Raw genomic sequence first — 19157 nt, 5'->3', positions numbered from 1 at the left:
TCCTTTTGTTCTCCTTCTAATTAAATCACTGCTAATCATGTTGGGAGTGATGAACCGAGGAGAGCGAGTGAGCGAGAGAGAGAGAGAGAGAGAGAGAGAGAGGGAGAGAGAGAGAGAGAGAGAGAGCGAGAGAGAGAGAGAAAGAGAGAGAGAGAGAGAGATGGAGAGAGAGAGAGAGAGAGAGAGAGAGAGAGAGAGCATTTTAACCTATGTCTCTCTGTCTCTCCTCATGTTTTGATTCAGATGATTAGCTTGGCTCTTTTTCCTTTCCTTCTAATGAAGGAATTCAGGATTCAGGCGCTGCTGCCGTTTCCACTGCGTGACGCACTTTTGTCCATTTTTATAGGTAACAGTAACTCATATACAACTTTAACCCCTTAAAACCCAGGCTTATTACATATAAGCTTATCATTCAGTAACTACAGGGACTTCAGTGCAAACTGAGCTATTCTCAGGTTATAGAAGTGTGAAATAAAACCCCGGTGGGCTCTGAAAGGGTAATGCAGTGAATGCTGTGGGGATGGTTGCAGCACCCAGAAAAAATTGAGGTCATAACCAGAGAAATCACAAAGCAAGAGCTATAGCCTAATGGGAGGAGTGTTTCATTCTATAAGATCACGTGTTATCTACTAAAATCTACTGAAGTAAGCCGTTTTTTGAAAATGCGTTGAGTCGTTAGAGTTATCTCGAGGAAATACACCTTTTACCCTATACAAGCTCACCTGTACCTCATGTTCTAGTGGTCAAACTGGTGTTTTAGCTGTTTTCGCTGTGTTTTGTGGTCTAAGGTCATTCTCTCTCGATGTGTCCATCTCTTCTTAAACTCTCCTCTAAAGGCTCTTCATAGAACCTGATCCTCATCTGTTTCATATCTAAACGCTCCATTATCTTCATCCCTACTTTCCAAACCCGCTACAGCAGCTTCAGCAGCTGGAAACTCTCTGACGCCGTTTCACACGAGTCTCCGATGTGGACTAAATGAAGAAAGAAGGGTCTCCGGCGTGACGGTCAGTCCTTAGTGATCTCCTGAGTGTCTGTCGGTCAGTTTCACACAGAATGTAGACGGACACACGAATCCAGCAGCTCCACACGGTGAGAGGCAGATGACGTGTATCTCAACCCCTCTTCACAGGCTCATAACTCATGTGAGTCTCGCATGATCTCGTGATGAGATGGAATGGAATGGGCGGCTCTACAGATTCAGGAAGTGTTTGAGCTGGATTTCTGTGCTGGACTTTCACAAAGATACAGACACAGATTTGATGAGCAGGTGAATATGTGGACCCCGCAGTTTAAAATGGCTTAGAAACCCACCAGACATGTCACGGCTAATCGACTACATTTTGGGTAGTACAGGGAAGCCAGGGAGATTGATTTGTGGCTGAGCTGTCACTCTAAATGGAGAGCATGGTGGGTCAGGCAGAGCTGCTGATGGTGCTGATGGATGGTAACGTTTTGTTTCTGGCATGAAGCACAGAAACAGTGTGGGAGTCAAAATCTCCTCAATAAACCACAAAAAACCAAACAGTTCTACCTCCATAATCCTGTTGGTCTTGGCTCTCTCTCTCTCTCTCTCTCTCTCTCACTCTCTCTCTCTCTCACACTCTCTCTCTCTCTCTCTCTCTCTCTCTCTCTCACTCTCACTCTCACTCTCTCTGATTGTAATTCTCTCATAGTGACATTCCTCTCTCCTCTCACTTCTTCTATGCCTTTAGCTATCGCCCTGTTCCACCAGATCACTGTAATCAGACTGAGACAGAGAGAAATAGTGGCTCACACATCTGTGTGTTGGTGTGTAGAATCAGCTGCATGTTTGGACTTGACAATGTAAAACAGAGAGTAAATATAAGTTAAAGAATATAACATACGCAAGAGATAATAACTCCCAGTTTAGGAGACGCTGTTTAGGATCAGATACTTTATTGCTCATCTAGCACCACTCCAAAGATAATTTTGTGGGCTACAGTCGAATTCAGACAGAATTTTGTCGGCTACAGTCGGTTCAGACAGAATTTTGTGGGCTACAGTCGGTTCAGACAGAATTTTGTGGGCTGCAGTCGGTTCAGACAGAATTTTGTGGGCTACAGTCGGTTCAGACAGAATTTTGTGGGCTGCAGTCGGTTCAGACAGAATTTTGTGGGCTACAGTCGAGTTCAGACAGAATTTTGTGGGCTACAGTCGAATTCAGACAGAATTTTGTGGGCTACAGTCGAGTTCAGACAGAATTTTGTGGGCTACAGTCGAGTTCAGACAGAATTTTGTGGGCTACAGTCAGTTCAGACACAGGGCTACAGTCGGTTCAGACACAGGGCTACAGTCGGTTCAGACACAGGGCTACAGTCGGTTCAGACACAGGGCTACAGTCGATTCAGACACAGGGCTACAGTCGGTTCAGACACAGGGCTACAGTCGGTTCAGACACAGGGCTACAGTCGGTTCAGACACAGGGCTACAGTCGATTCAGACACAGGGCTACAGTCGGTTCAGACACAGGGCTACAGTCGTTTCAGACACAGGGCTACAGTCGATTCAGACACAGGGCTACAGTCGGTTCAGACACAGGGCTACAGTCGGTTCAGACACAGGGCTACAGTCGATTCAGACACAGGGCTACAGTCGGTTCAGACACAGGGCTACAGTCGATTCAGACACAGGGCTACAGTCGTTTCAGACACAGGGCTACAGTCGGTTCAGACACAGGGCTACAGTCGATTCAGACACAGGGCTACAGTCGATTCAGACACAGGGCTACAGTCGGTTCAGACACAGGGCTACAGTCGGTTCAGACACAGGGCTACAGTCGGTTCAGACACAGGGCTACAGTGGTCTGTTGTCTGAGTTTAACTGGATGCACAGAATATTTGTGGGCTTCTTTTAACACTTGATACAATTCTAAATTAAGAGGAAGGGGAAATTTGTGCAAATTAGATTTTTTTCTTTAATAGATTTAGGCTGTCCTCTGTGGCTGTATCTGTATCTTTGCCTGTACTGATCGCTAATTCCTCTGAGACGCACTGGGTTTTGAAGCTGACCTGAAAAAGCGTGCGGATACCGACCTTAAAAGCTTCTCTGTGCTTCTGTGCCCACTGAACTGCAATAAAACACACAGAGTCAAAAGCAGGGTGAGCATGCAATATACAAGCTCCATTAGGAGCCGGTGTATGTCTGTGTTTTATTATTAGGAGTTCTGCGTGAAAGACCACCCTGGCCAGCTCTGTTGCCAAGGGCAGCTCTCTCAGTGTCCTGAACAGAGAGAGAGAGAATAAAGAGAGAGAGAAAATAACAGGGGAGGAAACAGCCTCATAAAGGACTGAAAGCTTTGGAGAGAGAGAGAGAGAGAGAGAGAGAGAGCAAAGAGAAAAAAGAAAGGGCCGTCAAATGCGAGAGGAGGTGAGTCTTGAAAGGATGATCCTCAGGCTTTCTGGACAGACAAATGGAGTGTGTGAAGAGGGAGAGAGAGAGAGGGAGAGAGAGAGAGAGAGAGAGAGAGAGGGAGAGAGAGAGAGGGAGAGAGAGAGAGAGAGAGAGAGAGAGAGCGAGAGATGCTTCCTTGTTTCCAATTTGCTGACCAGTTGCCAGGAGCCATCGGCTTGTTTTAATGCGTTCTGGTTATTGATTCTCCTTCGTTCTGATTGTGCCAGACTTGGCTTTTTATTAAAGTAAGCATCTGGTCAATAGGGCTGACCAGTAATGGGACTGACTTTGGCCTAATTAGCTGACCCTCAGTGCATTAATGCAGCTTCATAATGGAAAGCTGGTGCTTAAAGCATCGGCTGAGTGCAGAACTCTAAAAATTACTGAGTCGTTTCTGTCCGTTCTGCGTTCTGCGGCCTTTCATACCTGATAAAACTGAGAGCATGTCCATCAGAAGTTTGAGGACAACTAACTTTAAACCCAATAATGTCTGCTAGTCTTTCTAACGGCATGTTAGCACCAAGCACACAAACGCTGCGTTCACATGTCTGCAATTGAAAATGCACCATTCTGCACCTTATAGGTGTTTGATGCCCATGAGTCCCAAAAAAATCAACATTCAGTTTACTCTGCCACTTACTCTTGCTGGCAAGATTTGGGAAAAATGAGCTCTTGCCGGACCGTTCTGCCCACTAGAGGTCTGCAAAACGCTGCCGCTTGTGATTCCATTAAACTAATGGAATATTCGGTTTTCCGTTGTCCATCTACTGCACACGTGTGAATGCAGCATCAGACACATAAACATTTTTTGCCATTCTAGATTAACCCACACATTTAATACTTGTAAAAGACATTCTATATGTTTTGTCTGAGGCTTGTAACAGACATTATCATATATCTGAGTGTAATTGGTTGATTCCTCTGTCACTTCCTAATTATATTGCTAGTTACAGTCCAGCTCCTGAAGTCCTAACCAATGGGAAAGCGTCTCAGCTGTATCTACCTACACACCACAGAGAGAACAATCCTGGTTGGACAGGTATCTATTTAGTGTTTTATGGTGTTAACCGTTTTGTTTCCAACCAAAAATCAACAATGAAATAAGAACATCACTACAGACAGACAACAAAGTTTTTTTAATACAGATTTTTTTGTTTACAGAGGACTTTAGACGTTTTCTAAAAAGGACAAGCGCATTCTTCATCAACCTGAAGAACAGTCTCACCATGCAAAGAGCACTTTAGTCATGCCAAGGGTTTTTTTAATGTTCATGGCCTGTATAGAATCATTTTCTTTAAGGACGAAAATGTGAGGGAGTTCGGCTGCAGATGTTCTTAACCAGCATTCCTGCGAGTAAACACAGAAATGAAGATGCATGCTTTATGAAACGGGTCCTGAGAGGACACACCAGTCATGAGCAAACGGGGAGAAATTGAGCGTGAAGCTGATCCTGCACTGGACCTAAATCACACATGTGACGCTTTCAGACTTCAGTGAGGATGAGCCATAATTTATTATTAAAACAGGTGGCAGGATTAAGCAAGTGTGACCTCAGCGTAGGAAAGCGCTCTGAAATCTGGCAGCGGTAAGGAGGCCAAGTGAAACCAGACACAGAGCCTCGGTCACTCAGCCGCACCGCTGTTCTGCCTGCTGGGAAAAAACTCAGTTTATTCTTCATCACAACTGAAAACTGACCATTTCCTGTGTCCTCTTTGGGTATTTCAGAATCTGAGCTGCATCCAAACAGAGTTTTCTTTCTCTCGGTATCTGCTCTGCCACTCATTTAAACACTGTGCTTGCATTGTGCTCTTTATTTATAGGGGTGGAAATGTGTATCAGCTTCTTCAGATTTAGAGCAAATTTACAATTACAGAAAATTCATATTTGGAGAAGATTTAGGATGGAGAGACTATTCAGACTTTTGATTCAGAGCAAATTCGGATTTAGAGCCCTTTTGGATTCATTAGAGCAAATGTACATTTATGACACATTGTGATTTAAAGAAAATTTAGATTTAGAAACAATTCACAATTAGAGATAATATCAATTTTAAACTAATTTAGATTTAGAGCAAATTTGGATTCATAACTAATCTTGATTTTGAGAAAAAATAGGTTTGGAGAAGATTTAGAGAGAATTTAGGTTTAGAGCAATCTTGGAGTTACAATAAATTTGGATTTAGAGAAAATTTAGATTGGGAGAAAACTCATGTTCTGACAGAACTGAGACTATTTTACATTCAGAGCAAATCTTAGGTTTAGAGTGAATTCATGTAATTATGTCTGCAATCAAGTAATTGAATTTAAATACTTGTCTCATGTAAATGAAATGTACAGCAGAACAACAACAGACCTCTGCAGACTAAGTGCACTAAGGCCTTTTGGCTACTTAACTGACTAAAATCTCAAATTTCACCATAGAATTGTTGATTATTGTGGCATTAATCAGAATTTTTAAGTACTCTGAATGTATGTATGTGCATGTTTAGACAATAACAAATATACAACAGCTACACGTTTTTGGAACTTCTTGTTTATTATTTTTGGCCCTGATTGAGACATAATGAATGAAGTGCTCTTGTGATCCAGTCTAACATTCCTGCATGTGATGTTAGAGTGAGCTGCAGAGGAGCTCAGACTGCTCGGTGTTACCTATCTACCCTCTCAGCCTGCGAGCAGGGCAGAGAATGGAAACGCCTGCATGGTTTTCTCTGCCTCATTCAAATGTAAATTTCTCCCCCTCCAATATGTCATCAAGTGGAGAGAGAGAGGAGCAGGGAGGGTCTGAAAAATGCAGCCTGAATTGAAATGTCAATAGTAATTTTTGGCATGCAGGAACCTTTGAAAGTCAAGGGCTACGTGGGGGAGGAAGAGAGAGGAAGAGAGAGAGCTGTCGTCCTCTGGGAGCCAATGCCTTTTTGATAGACATCCAGAAATACCAGAAGATTCCTCCTGCTTTAATGGGCTGATGAATGTGCCCTGTGGTGTCTGTGTTGTGCTGTATGAGTAAATACTGCTGAGCTCCACTGTAACTTTAAACTCAGCAACCAGAAGATCAGCTCGGAAAAGCATTTAATAAGGTTTTAATACATTTTATAAAAAACATTCAATGAACTTTATTAAATTACTTGGTCACTATTAAAGTGCCAGGTCATTCTAGTAAATTACCGGAACATTCTATTAAATTACCGGGTCACTTTATTACATTACTGGGTCATTCCATTAAATTACCGGGTCACTTTATTAATTTACCAGGTCGCTTTAATAAATTATGGGGTCACTTTATTAAGTTATCGGGTCATTTTATTAATTTACTGGGTCATTTTATTAAGTTATCAGGTCACTTTATTAATTTACTGGGTCATTTTATTGGATTACTGGATCAGTTTATTAAATTACTGGGTCACTTTATTAAGTTATCGGGTCATTTTATTAAATTACTGGGTCGCTGTATTAAATTACTATGTCGTTCTATTAATATTATATATTAATATAATATTGATAATATAATAATAATAATAATAATAATAATATAAAAATAATAATATAATTTTAATAATAATATAAAATAATATTGTTCACTGCTGTGGGTTAAAGGACTCTTACAGAGAGAGAGAGAGAGAGAGAGAGAGAGAGAGAGAGAGAGAGTGAGAGACAGAGAGAGAGAGTGAGAGAGAGAGAGAGAGAGAGAGAGAGAGAGAGAGAGAGAGAGAGAGCGAGAGAGAGAGAGAGAGAGAGACAGAGAGAGAGAGAGAGAGAGAGCGAGAGAGAGAGAGAGAGAGAGAGAGAGAGCGAGAGAGAGAGCGAGAGAGAGAGAGAGAGAGAGAGAGAGAGAGAAAGAGAGAGCGAGAGAGAGAGAGAGAGAGAGAGAGAGAGAGAAACACAGAGGGCGAAGTGTAAGGCAGTAGCTAAGAGAGGAGCTGACAGGGAGGAGAGATGGACCGAGAGAAGATGAAAGGGAGGAAACAGACAGTAGTCTGGATCAGGCCAAGGTCAAACCACTCACTCAACCTCCACACTGCCCTCTCTCTCTCTCTCTCTCTCTCTCTCTCTCGCCCTCTCTCTCTCGCTCTCTCTCTCAGCAGGATTGAGATGTTCTACAGAAAGCAGACAACACATACAGACCTCATCTTCACAAAACCAATCAATATGGACCAAATCAGAGCTGGTTTTCAACCTCATACTCACTGGCTCTCTGTCTCAGAGCTGTCATGATATTAGTGTATTTGTTTTGCTCATGTGATTAATAAACTGTTATCTTATAACATGTTAGCAATCTGCTCACAATAACTACCTCTAAGGCTCTCCTTGATCCTTGACCCTCCACGTGCTTGAATTGTTGTTTTTAGTGTCGCCTGTTTGTCGTTTTAATGAGCAACATTTTCTTTTATCTCTCCTCTTTAATCTTTGTGTACAAGTTTTTTTTTTTGGTTTAAAATACACTTTATAAATGAACTTGACACGATTTGAAGCTGGTCTTTATCTCCTTAGGTCGTTGCTCTGCCAGTCTGATGTTTGGAGAAGCTGTAAATCAGTGTGTGTAGAAACGTTAGTGACTCTGGTCTGAATGTTCTGTGTCTCTTTTCTCTTCAGATAATTCACATTCTCCTTTAACCCTTTAACCTTCAGCTGCCATTAGCTAATAGAGCAGGCTGGAATCCGTAACATGGCAGAGAAGGCCTCGCCCTGAGGGTCTCTCCAGCAGTAGAGTCTGGCTGCAGACCCCCTCTGATCCTGTTTGACCACATTACTGTGCTGTTTGTTCACTGATTCACTGCAGATGCTTCACATGTGAACGTGTGAGGCTGGGCTGGTCAGTAGGGTTACAGTGCCTCCCAGTGGTAAATTTGCAGCTCTAAAAAACAAATTGAGTGTAAACAAAGCCGATTAATTTTCTGTTTGGATGGAGCTGCTCATAAGACCAGGGCCCAGAGCTTTAGTCAGCACCAGTGAACTCAGTGAACTGAGACGCTCAGCCTGAATCTTTTCCTTCACTATTGGAGGAGCTGTGGATCACAGTCACATTGTAAAAAGGTGGTGATGTTTACATTGTCTCAACAAGTTCATCACAACGTTGTCACAACGTTGTCACAACGTAACGTTGACACACAGCGTTATCCCTTCCTATTTGGCAGCTCAGCAAAATTCCAATTCCGTGCACAACCTTTATGAGGGTTCCAGGCGGATTCTCGGAGGTTGTTACCCTGTACTGACAACGTTGCCACAACTGTCTAAGGAATTGCACTTCAGCACTGTGACAAAGTTGTGGGCACCAAAGCACCAGGTTGTCACAACATAACTGTGTTTGCTGTGTTCGGCATCCCCCAGGACCCCCTGATTAATCTGTTGGACCCACTGAAACTCATTAAGTTCTGCTGTCCTAAATGCTCAAATACAGACTGTTTCGTGTTTCACTCACAATCCGCTTCTGTCTCTGGCGGTCTTAACTAACTAGAGCTGCAGCACTGGTCCGCCTCAGGGTGGCGCTGTAGCAGACTGGATCACCCGGTTGGCCCTTCAGAGCCATTGAAGCTGTTTTCAGCACTGCTATGGTGAGCCCCTGTGTTTGTTGGAGTGCATTGCCCTGCACTTTTAGTGTTTTCCCTGCTCCCAGCACACCTGATCCAACTAATCAGCTCATTAAAAGCCCATTATTGAGTCATTATTGAGTGGAACAGCAGGAAAACACTGAAATGTGCAGGGCAGTGGGCCTTTTCAAATTCATTCAGAGGGGTTTGATGTGAAATGCGCTGTTGCTGGTTTTCAGCCTAAAATGTAAAAAGTATTTTTAAAATCCACTCATGGTGGAGGGAGACATGCAGGGTGCTGTGAGGCACAATAGTCCCCAAAGGAAGCTTATTATTCCAGATTTTCCACTATTTTCCATCATGAACATCCCATATAAACTCAGAAGACTTGTGTAGGTTCTCTGGTGGTTCTGGATGATAAATAAAAAGTTTATATTTGTGTTGTAGTCATGGCGACGCCTGGTTCTGTATATTTTATAGGTGATAAGGTGTCTTTGGGCACTAATTAGCTTTACAGTCCTTGGCTTCACCCCACTGCTGTGATAATTATATTAAATATATTGATTTTAGACATTTTGTAAAGCCATCATGAAACGATGTGTTAAACGCTTCAGGCGTCTGGTTCCTATCACCACCACTGTGAACAACTCGATTTTCATCCTAAGCACTAAATTCTGCAGACGTTTTGGAGAAAGTGGTGAATTCCCCTTTAAGATGGTGTTATGCATTGTCAGGAATCAAATAATCATGTCTTCACACTGACCATGTCTCGGCTGATAAACTACGAATCTGATTGCTGGATGTGGGTTGTCAGGAATTTTGAACTGACCTTTAGAAGCAAAGTTTTTTTTTCAACGCTTATAACAGCTGTAAGAACTTAAACCATGCATTATTGTTTCTAATAAAGTGGCCAGTTAGTGGAAGCGGAAGGTGGGTGTTTCTAATAAAGTGGCCAGTTAGTTTTAGTACGAGTGGGTGTTTCTAACGAAGCAGCCAGTTAGTGGAAGCAGAAGGTGGGTGTTTCTAATAAAGTGGCCAGTTAGTGGAAGCGGAAGGTGCGTGTTTCTAATAAAGTGGCCAAGTAGTGGTAGTACAAGGGGATGTTTCTAATAAAGTGGCCAGTTAGTGGAAGCGGAAGGTGGGTGTTTCTAATAAAGTGGCCAGTTAGTGGTAGTACAAGGGGGTGTTTCTAATAAAGTGGCCAGTTAATGGAAGCGGAAGGTGGGTGTTTCTAATAAAGTGGCCAGTTAGTGGAAGCAGAAGGTGGGTGTTTCTAATAAAGTGGCCAGTTAGTGGAAGCGGAAGGTGGGTGTTTCTAATAAAGTGGCCAGTTAGTGGTAGTACAAGGGGGTGTTTCTAATTAAGCGGCCAGTTAGTGGAAGCAGAAGGTGGGTGTTTCTAATAAAGTGGCCAGTTAGTGGAAGCGGAAGGTGGGTGTTTCTAATAAAGTGGCCAGTTAGTGGTAGTACAAGGGGGTGTTTCTAATTAAGCAGCCAGTTAGTGGAAGCGGGAGGTGGGTGTTTCTAATAAAGTGGCCAAGTAGTGGTAGTCCATGGGGTGTTTCTAATAAAGTGGCCAGTTAATGGAAGCGGAAGGTGGGTGTTTCTAATAAAGTGGCCAGTTGGTGGTAGTACAAGGGGGTGTTTCTAATTAAGCGGCCAGTTAGTGGAAGCAGAAGGTGGGTGTTTCTAATAAAGTGGCCAGTTAGTGGAAGCGGAAGGTGGGTGTTTCTAATAAAGTGGCCAGTTAGTGGTAGTACAAGGGGGTGTTTCTAATTAAGCAGCCAGTTAGTGGAAGCGGGAGGTGGGTGTTTCTAATAAAGTGGCCAGTTAGTGGTAGTACAAGGGGGTGTTTCTAATAAAGTGGCCAGTTGGTGGAAGTACAAGGGGGTGTTTATAATAAAGTGGCCAGTTAATGGAAGCGGAAGGTGGGTGTTTCTAATAAAGTGGCCAGTTAGTGGACGCGGAAGGTGGGTGTTTCTAATAAAGTGGCCAGTTAGTGGTAGTACAAGGGGGTGTTTCTAATAAAGTGGCCAGTTAGTGAAAGCGGAAGGTGGGTGTTTCTAATAAAGTGGCCAGTTGGTGGTAGTACAAGGGGGTGTTTATAATAAAGTGGCCAGTTAATGGAAGCGGAAGGTGGGTGTTTCTAATAAAGTGGCCAGTTAGTGGACGCGGAAGGTGGGTGTTTCTAATAAAGTGGCCAGTTAGTGGACGCGGAAGGCGGTTGAAAACCCTATATTTCTCCATCCCTCCTGTCTTCGCCCACCGCCTCAAACCCCGCCCAACCTTAACGAACGGAGCAACGTATACAGAAACCGGCCAATCAGAGCGGAGCGTGTGCTTCCGTCTGTAGGAAGCGGTGAAAGTGCGGCAGCGAGTTTTGTTATTAAATTCGTGCTAATTAATAAATTAATGATAAATCTGGTTAAACCGATATAAACTTGCTGGACCGATGGAGTGGGAGCAGGACGAGGCGGTGAGTATGCGCTGACTCTGCGCAGTTCGGCAGTAAATAAGCTGTTACTGAGCGTTAGCCGCTGAGCTAACGCTGATGCTAATGCTAGTTAGCTAGCTACCTGTGCGCTTCAGCGAGGTAAACACGGACTGCAGGATTTCCTCCGATTATTGCACTAAATCCGACGACTGTCCTGTTTCGCAGTGTGTTCATGTTGTGCGTGTTGTTGCTGACACGCTACGAACCCAAGCTAAAACAGTTTGCCAGTTTCTTTTTCGAATTGTCCGTTCCACCTTAAATGGCGCAGCAGTTACGTTCTGGACCCTGAGCCACCGATATGTAACTACTGCGCCATTTAAGGTGGACTGGACAATTAAGCGCCAACCTCAGTTTCTTTGTGGTTATTATCAATGAGGTTGTTTACTCGCTCGTAATAGTAAAGTAGTAATATTTAGGGATATTCAAATATTACTTTAGGCCGATGGATTATTATTAGACACTGTTGATTATAGTATATGTCATTGTGTGCTTGCTCTTCTGGATAATAAGTGATTTAATAAGCAAAAGACAGACAGTTGCATCCAAAAAATAATGTATAAATCCACATGGCCTTGTAGTTTGTATATTTTTAAAACTACTTGTTATCCTGATCATAATTATTATGGTTTGGATTTATTAAGCCTCGGTGACACACTAAAAACTGGGTGTATCTGCACAGATGATGTGATAAACACAGCATCTCAGAGAGAGAGAGAGAGAGAGAGAGAGAGAGAGAGAGAGAGATCACTCTGACAGATACAGTCAACAGTAATATGTCACACTGTTCTCTAGAAGCCCTTCTGTGAAGTACATGGGGTTAAACGTCTCAGTCGTCAAAATTAAATTCAGAATTTTGTGGATTTTTTTATTTTTTAGGGGTTTAAACCTCTAATCTCTGTTTGATTCTATTAAATCTTACATATTAAACAACTCTATCTTTACAAAACACTCAAAATCTCAACCTTTCTCAGTTCTGTTTGGATTGGCTACTTTAATATGGTGCAAAATAATAAAAAATGCACTGAATACACAAATGTAACTACACTGTAGTGAATACCGGTCATACAAAAGTTATACATTTTAGTTTAATTTTATGCTTGAAATAGCCAGAGGGCTTTTTTGCCCCCAGATTCTTTATGGAATATTATTATAATTAGGTACAGTCAGTTGTAACCAATTCCAGTGTTGTTGCAGTTTAATTCAATTCAATGCATCACTCTGCATTTTGCACACCTCATATGTTATTCAGGGATGTTATTTATTAGCCAAATCTTCATAACAACATATTAAAAGACCCATATTTTACTTTTTTCAATTAGTTAAAAATTGTTGTGCCTCATCCAGAAAGCAGCCTGGGCTGAAACACTTCTTATAACTTCAGTGTGAGTGGGCAGGGCTAAACTGCTGTAGCCCCAACAGGTGGATGTGGACGTAAAAGCCTTAGTTTTTGTAATAGAAACAGTGAATTCAAACATGCCGTTCTTGCAGTTGTATCCGTGTCTGTAGTGGAAATGTTTTTTCAGTGTTTACAAACCACATCACAAACCTAATAAAGTGAGGACAGTCCATTTTTCCATGATACAGGCCCTTTAATCAGCAGATGTCAGCAGGTGTAGGTTTGTGATTGGCTCATTTTGAATGTGTTTCCTCTGCAGCGTCACTCTCATGGACACGGGCACATGAATGATGGCTGCCATGGACACGGTGGGCACTCCCACAGCCACGGGCCAGGGGGCATGGCGCACGGGGGCATGGCGCACGGGTTCATGCCCGGTTTCCACGGGCAGTTCATCCAAAGGAGTGACGGCATGCTGGACCCCACGCAGCAGCCCAAAAAGTACTCGCACATCGACGACAGCAGCAGCTGGGACATTGTCAATGCCACGCAGTAAGATCTGCTTTATAGGTGTAACAATTTCAGAGTGTTTAAATGATAAAACCTTCAAAGCAGGGCTGTCGATCCTGATCCGGGAGCTCTACCACTCTATAGAGCTTAATCCAGCACATCTGATCCAGGTAAGGTCTTCAGGAGCACCTGAGATCTCCAGTAGTAGAATAGGTCCCCACTTTGGTAAAGATTGATGTAATTTGGGCATCAGATCATTTGAGGACCTTTACTTTGATGTACATGGAGTTAAACGTCTCAATCGTCAAAAATAAATGCAGAATTTTGTGCATTTCTTTTTATTTTTTAGGGGTTTTTTAGGACCATGAACATTTGAAGAAGCTTTAGCATAATGAAAGGGTTCTTTGCATGATTCTATCTAAGATCTTTTTTAAAAAGGTTCTATAAAGCACCAGAGAGGGTTCTTGACATCATAAAATGGAGATGGAGAGTTTGTTGTAAATGGGTCTGTGTAGAACCTTTTTGAAAAGGGCTCAGAATGGGTTCTGCTATTGTTATGATGCCAAACTTGTCGCAATGCAATAACCCTGTTTGGATGCATTATAGAACCATTTTTTGCTGAAGAACCCTTGAAGAACCTTATTTTTAATGAGTGGAGTTATGAATAACTGTTATATAGCTCGGGTTTCTCTTCATTCACACACAAATCTTTCGCCTTTTACTAAAGGTTTCCGTGGAGGGGAACGTTGACGAGTTCTTCTTATTTTTGAAGGCTCTGCCAGGGCAGAGCTAAATCTGTGGGCAGTCATGGGCTGGAGGTCAGGGAACCAGCCCTGTGCCCAGAAGGTCGCCGGTTAGATCCCCAGAGCCGACAGCGCATGACTGAGGTGTCCTAGAGCAAGACACCTAACCCCCAACTGCTCCCCGGGCGCCTTGGATAGGGCGTCCCACCGCTCTGGGCAAGTGTGCTCACTGCCCCCTAGAGTGTGTGTGCTCACTAGTGTGTATGTGGTGTTTCACTTCACGGATGGGTTAAATGCGGAGGTGGAATTTTCCCGTCTGTGGGATTAAAAAATGTATCACTTAATAATTATTAGTCTCGGCAGTGAGGGAGTGAGGGAAGTGCCGTCTGAAGCGTTTTCTTCATTAATCTCTACATAACTGAGGCTTTGTCACCCCCCTCTGGTACAAATGCGAACTGCCCTATACATCCTGTTTATTACGCTGTGAAACAGACATGTCTTGATATTTATTCACAAGATAATTGATCTATTTCACGCCTCAGCTCCGGAGTTCAGATTCCTGCAGGCTGCGGTCTGAGAGCAGAGCTGAGCGGCGGCGGCGGCGATCAGTGCAGTTTGACCCTCTGCTGATTATTTCCTGTCTTTAAATGAGTTTACTGTACACACACAGATTATCTTCAGTCATCTGCAGTGTTAGTATGTGTGGAATTTGTCGGTTCTGCGGGTCCTGCTCTTTCCTGAATGGGCACAAAGCTCTGACTATGCAGAGACAGTCAAAAGCTGCTTTTCCAGTCTTTCAGCTGGAACGTCGCTCTCGCTCTGATCCCTTATCAGCGCTCACGCTTCCGCTGCTGGGTGTGACTGAGAGGAGCGCAGTCCTGTCTTAACCGAAACATCACAGCACTTTATGAAAATAATTCCTGCATGGAGTTTTTCAAGTTTGAATTTTGAGCCCGACCAGTACGAACACGGTCACCCATTTCAAAATTAAAATAGCCAATGATATCCTGATAATAAATTATATGGCTACTGTGGGCACCTGAACACGTTAAGGTGTAAGAAATACAAAGATTTAGGTTATAAGATACTCTCACCAGCCACTTTATTAGGTACACCTTACTAGTAAAAGGCTGGACCCCCTTTCACCTTCAGAACTGTCTTAATTCTTCATGTCTGACTTTCAACAAGGTGTTGGAAACGTTCCTCAGAGATTCTGGTTGGTTATTTGAGTTCCTGCTGCCTTTCTATCATCTGGAACCAGTCTGCCCATTCTCCTCTGACCTCTCACATCAACAAGGCATTTTCGTCCACACAACTGACCGCTCACTGGATATTTCCTCTTTTTCGGACCGTTCTCTGTAAACCCTAGAGATGGTTGAGCGTGAAAATCCCAGCAGATCAGCAGTTTCTGAAATACTCAGACCAGCCCGTCTGGCACCAACAACCACGCCACGTTCAAAGCCCCTTAAATCCCCTTTCTTCCCCGTTCTGATGCTCGGTCTGCACTTCAGCAGGTTGTCTTGACCACCTCTACAGGCCTAAATGCAGTGAGCTGCAGCCGTGTGATTGGCTGATCAGCTGTTTGTGTTAACAAGCAACTGAACAGGTGAACCTAATAAAGTGTAATAAGTACATGTCTGCTTGTAAAATCACATATAATTACAATTAATTATAAATTTAATTCTCATTTACTGATTTTTGTAAATGAAGCTGACCTGCTTCAGAGCTCCAGCCTCGAAGTCTCTCACTGCAGTAAAACACAAACTAAAACGACAGCGAGTTTAGAAATCTGAGTCAGGAGGAAATGAACTCGTCTGTTCTGGACTCTGTTTCTCTGTGTTAAGTTATTAACCCAGTTATTATTAATCGTGAGAATGTTTCCTTTCGGGTGAGACCAAGATCACGACTGTGGCCCAGAGTTTGTGGGTATAGCATTACAGACAGACACCTGGAATAAAGGGGCGACAGGTAAGAGGTTTTAACCAGTGACCGCTGATCACTGCGGTTAGAGCTGATCAGAGTAGCAGGGAGAGAATCGGTCAGTGTTACAGTAAAACCAGTAACTGCTGTTAGAGACGAGGCACAGGAGGGATAAGACTTAAATCCTGTACAACAGCCTGTTTTGAATTCATTGTTCGTTATGTGACAAAAAACTGTGCCTTTATGTACATCCACCTGTTTAGGCTACAGCAGTTTAGCCCCGCCCACTCACACTAAGAAGAGCTCCTTCATGTATATCAGGCTTAAAGGCACAGGTGTTAAGTAAAAGATCCTCAAATTATCCGATGCCCAATACTACTAATAATAATACTAATAAAAAATATTAATAATACATGACTCTTATGTAGCACTTTTCAAAGACCCAGAGATTCCTAAATCATGTCACATTTTAAAGTGGGGTGGTCAGTCCTGGTCTGGAATGTGTGCTGCTTAAAATCCAGAGCTTCAACTTCATAAATCTGTCTGAACCAAGACTCCAGTAATGACTCTGATCGAATAGTTCATAGTGCAGCAACATCCATCGTTAGGGTTCTTCATCAGTTCGCGCAGCTGGGCTTTGCACAGCGCTGCGGCGTGTTGCCGTGGACTTCAGCAGACCAAACGGTCTGAGAACTCATTGTTCACATCCTGTTGTGAAGCCTCACTGAGGAGCTGCAGTCACTTGTTTTCCCATTTGCCTCAACCCCTTAAATGGCCAGGATCCACCAGCGGGCCTGAAGTTCTATTGCACCCCTCCTCATCCTAAGAACGGGTCAGCCGGTTTGCGCTGAAGTCGAGTAGTTGCTGAATAATGAGCCTTCGTCTGTAATCAGCCTGCGATTTTACAGGGTTAAATGATGTGTCTCCTGATTTGAAGCTCCGTGTTTTAACGCTGCTGAAACGGCTGTAACTGTTTTTTATGAGGCTTCTTTATGAGCGAAGGTGCCGTCTTTACACTCCTGTCTGTATGTATTGACACAGAGGAGGGCAATATGGCACAAATACAATAGCACGATACTTCAGGTCAGGATATATAAATGTATTCACCGTACGTGATGTCACACACTGATCTGATGAGAGGAATTGACGGCGAAGAGCCAGCAGTGCTTTAAGTACTGTGTCCACCTCCTGCTCAGAAAAGCATGTTTATCACAATAATGACAATATCATCATATTGCCCCCTACATTCACACTGTATTAGAAAATATGGAAAAGAGGCCAGTGCTCCTTCACCATGAATGCTATATAATATATATATATATATGTGTGTGTGTGTGTGTGTGTGTGTGTGTGTGTGTGTGTATGTATGTATATATACATACATACATACATACACCTTGTTTTTAATGTGGAAAGCGCACATGCATGGCTTTGCCAATCACTTGCAGTCTGACGTTTGTCCAGCAGGGAGCGCTGTTAAGACAGCACGAGTCTGTGGCAGAAGAAGCTCATGAGCGCATGTGCTTGTATTAATGTTTTTTTTATAATAATTATTAAAGATTTTCATGAAAACAGTTCATTTTAAGAAATGCACATGGACTTCAATAGAACAGAGAAAGGTCAAAGATGCCACCAGTACTGCATTTTTGTTTTCTGCCAGGGGGGCGAAATTAACGATGATCAGAATTTTTAATACAAAATATCTTATTATTTTTAGATATCACACAGGCCTAGCGTACAGTCACCAGTACCTGCTTTATCTAATCAATACTTCACTAAATTGATCAGCTAATCGAACTGAACAGGTCTTCTAACCTGCATCCTCATAACCTTACAGGAAACACGTTCTGGCTGCTGTATTTGTGGTGATTTTTCTAATGTTTTATAGAGTTTTTACTGACAAACACACATTTACTGCAAAGCTGGACTGTTAGAATATTCACAGCTGTCTACGACTTCCACGCTGACACATTGTGCTGGAAGCTGCTTGACTTGTATATCTATTATATATTTTGGATTCATGGTGAAGGAGCACTGGCCTCTTTTCCATATTTTCTAATACAGTGTGAATGTAGGGGGCAATATGATGATATTGTGATAAATTGTTTCGCAATATGCTTTCCTGAAAATGTGGATATAGTATTTCTAGAACGTATTTCTAAAAAAGTGTAAAAGCACTGCTGGTTCTTCGTTATTGATTCCGCTCATCAGATCAGTTTGTGACATTTCATGTATAGTGAACACCTTTATATTACATTTATATTTCTTGAAGCATCATGATATTGTATTTTTGCTCCGTGTGAATAAATATAGAGACAAGATACTCCACCTGTCTTTAAATCAGACAGCGGCTGATTTTTAAAATCCTCTTATTTTGCAGATGAGCACTTCTCACTGAGTCTGTGTGCTGTGTTTGTAGGTTTGGAGCGCTGGAGCGGTGTAAAGAGCTGGTGGAAGCTGGTTATGATGTCCGGCAGCCGGATAAAGAGAACGTTTCCCTTCTGCACTGGGCCGCAATTAATAACCGAGCAGATCTCGTCAAGTAAGAGATTCCTCTCTCCGCAGGCCTGCTGCTCCCTCCGGGTCAGGTTGGAGGTTGGAGACCTTGGAGCTGGAGTTATTGAGTTCTGCTGTTTTATGTTGTAGGCCTGTTTATTTGTTGGTTATCTACAGTTCAGATGATGTATTGAAATCATACTGAAATGTGCTTCTGTTCTACTTCTTTCCAGGTATTACATTGCCAAAGGTGCGGTGATTGACCAGCTGGGCGGAGACCTGAACTCCACCCCACTCCACTGGGCTATAAGGTCAGTTTCTGTATCACAGCTGAATTTTTCATATTACATGCTGAATAATTTAAAGTAGACACTTAAGAATCTGTACAAGGTGCTGAATAATTCATAGTAGATGCTGACCAGTTCACAGTAGACGCTGAAGAATTGGTAGTAGGCGCTGACCAGTTCGCAGTAGGCGCTGACCAGTTCGCAGTAGGCGCTGACCAGTTTGCAGTAGACGCTGAATAATTAATCTATTTGCAGTAGACATAAATAATAGATAATTATGAGAAAGAAAAGATAATTATGAATAATGAATAATTAATAGTAGATACTGAGTAATTTATAATTCACAGTAGCTGCTCTGTTTATCCTGTAGACAGGGTCACCTGCAGATGGTGATCCAGCTGTTGCGTTACGGTGCTGACCCCTCATTGGCT

General features: G+C 42.8%; 1 protein-coding gene and 1 non-coding gene across 2 annotated transcripts in view; both read left to right on the top strand.

Annotated features, from left to right (window-relative positions):
• Positions 1-11278: 11278 nt before the first annotated feature.
• zdhhc13 (zinc finger DHHC-type palmitoyltransferase 13) overlaps positions 11279-19157 on the top strand; it is a 25700-nt gene continuing 17821 nt past the window's right edge. Inside the window, exons 1-5 of the mRNA XM_037545536.1 lie at positions 11279-11416; positions 13090-13322; positions 18363-18485; positions 18673-18750; positions 19097-19157. The exon at positions 19097-19157 is cut by the window's right edge and continues 84 nt beyond it. Coding sequence (XP_037401433.1) covers positions 11393-11416; positions 13090-13322; positions 18363-18485; positions 18673-18750; positions 19097-19157 — 519 coding nt within the window. The 5' untranslated portion in view covers positions 11279-11392. The remainder of the gene's footprint in view (positions 11417-13089; positions 13323-18362; positions 18486-18672; positions 18751-19096) is intronic.
• LOC119265303 lies at positions 13957-14071 on the top strand. Its single transcript, XR_005131573.1, has one exon. It is a non-coding gene; the product is annotated as a U5 spliceosomal RNA (small nuclear RNA).

Source organism: Pygocentrus nattereri, chromosome 15 (assembly GCF_015220715.1).
Source record: "Pygocentrus nattereri isolate fPygNat1 chromosome 15, fPygNat1.pri, whole genome shotgun sequence".
NCBI classification, from domain to species: domain Eukaryota; kingdom Metazoa; phylum Chordata; class Actinopteri; order Characiformes; family Serrasalmidae; genus Pygocentrus; species Pygocentrus nattereri.
The sequence above is the reverse complement of the archived record's forward strand: the minus strand, read 5'-3'. Positions and strand labels throughout refer to the sequence as shown.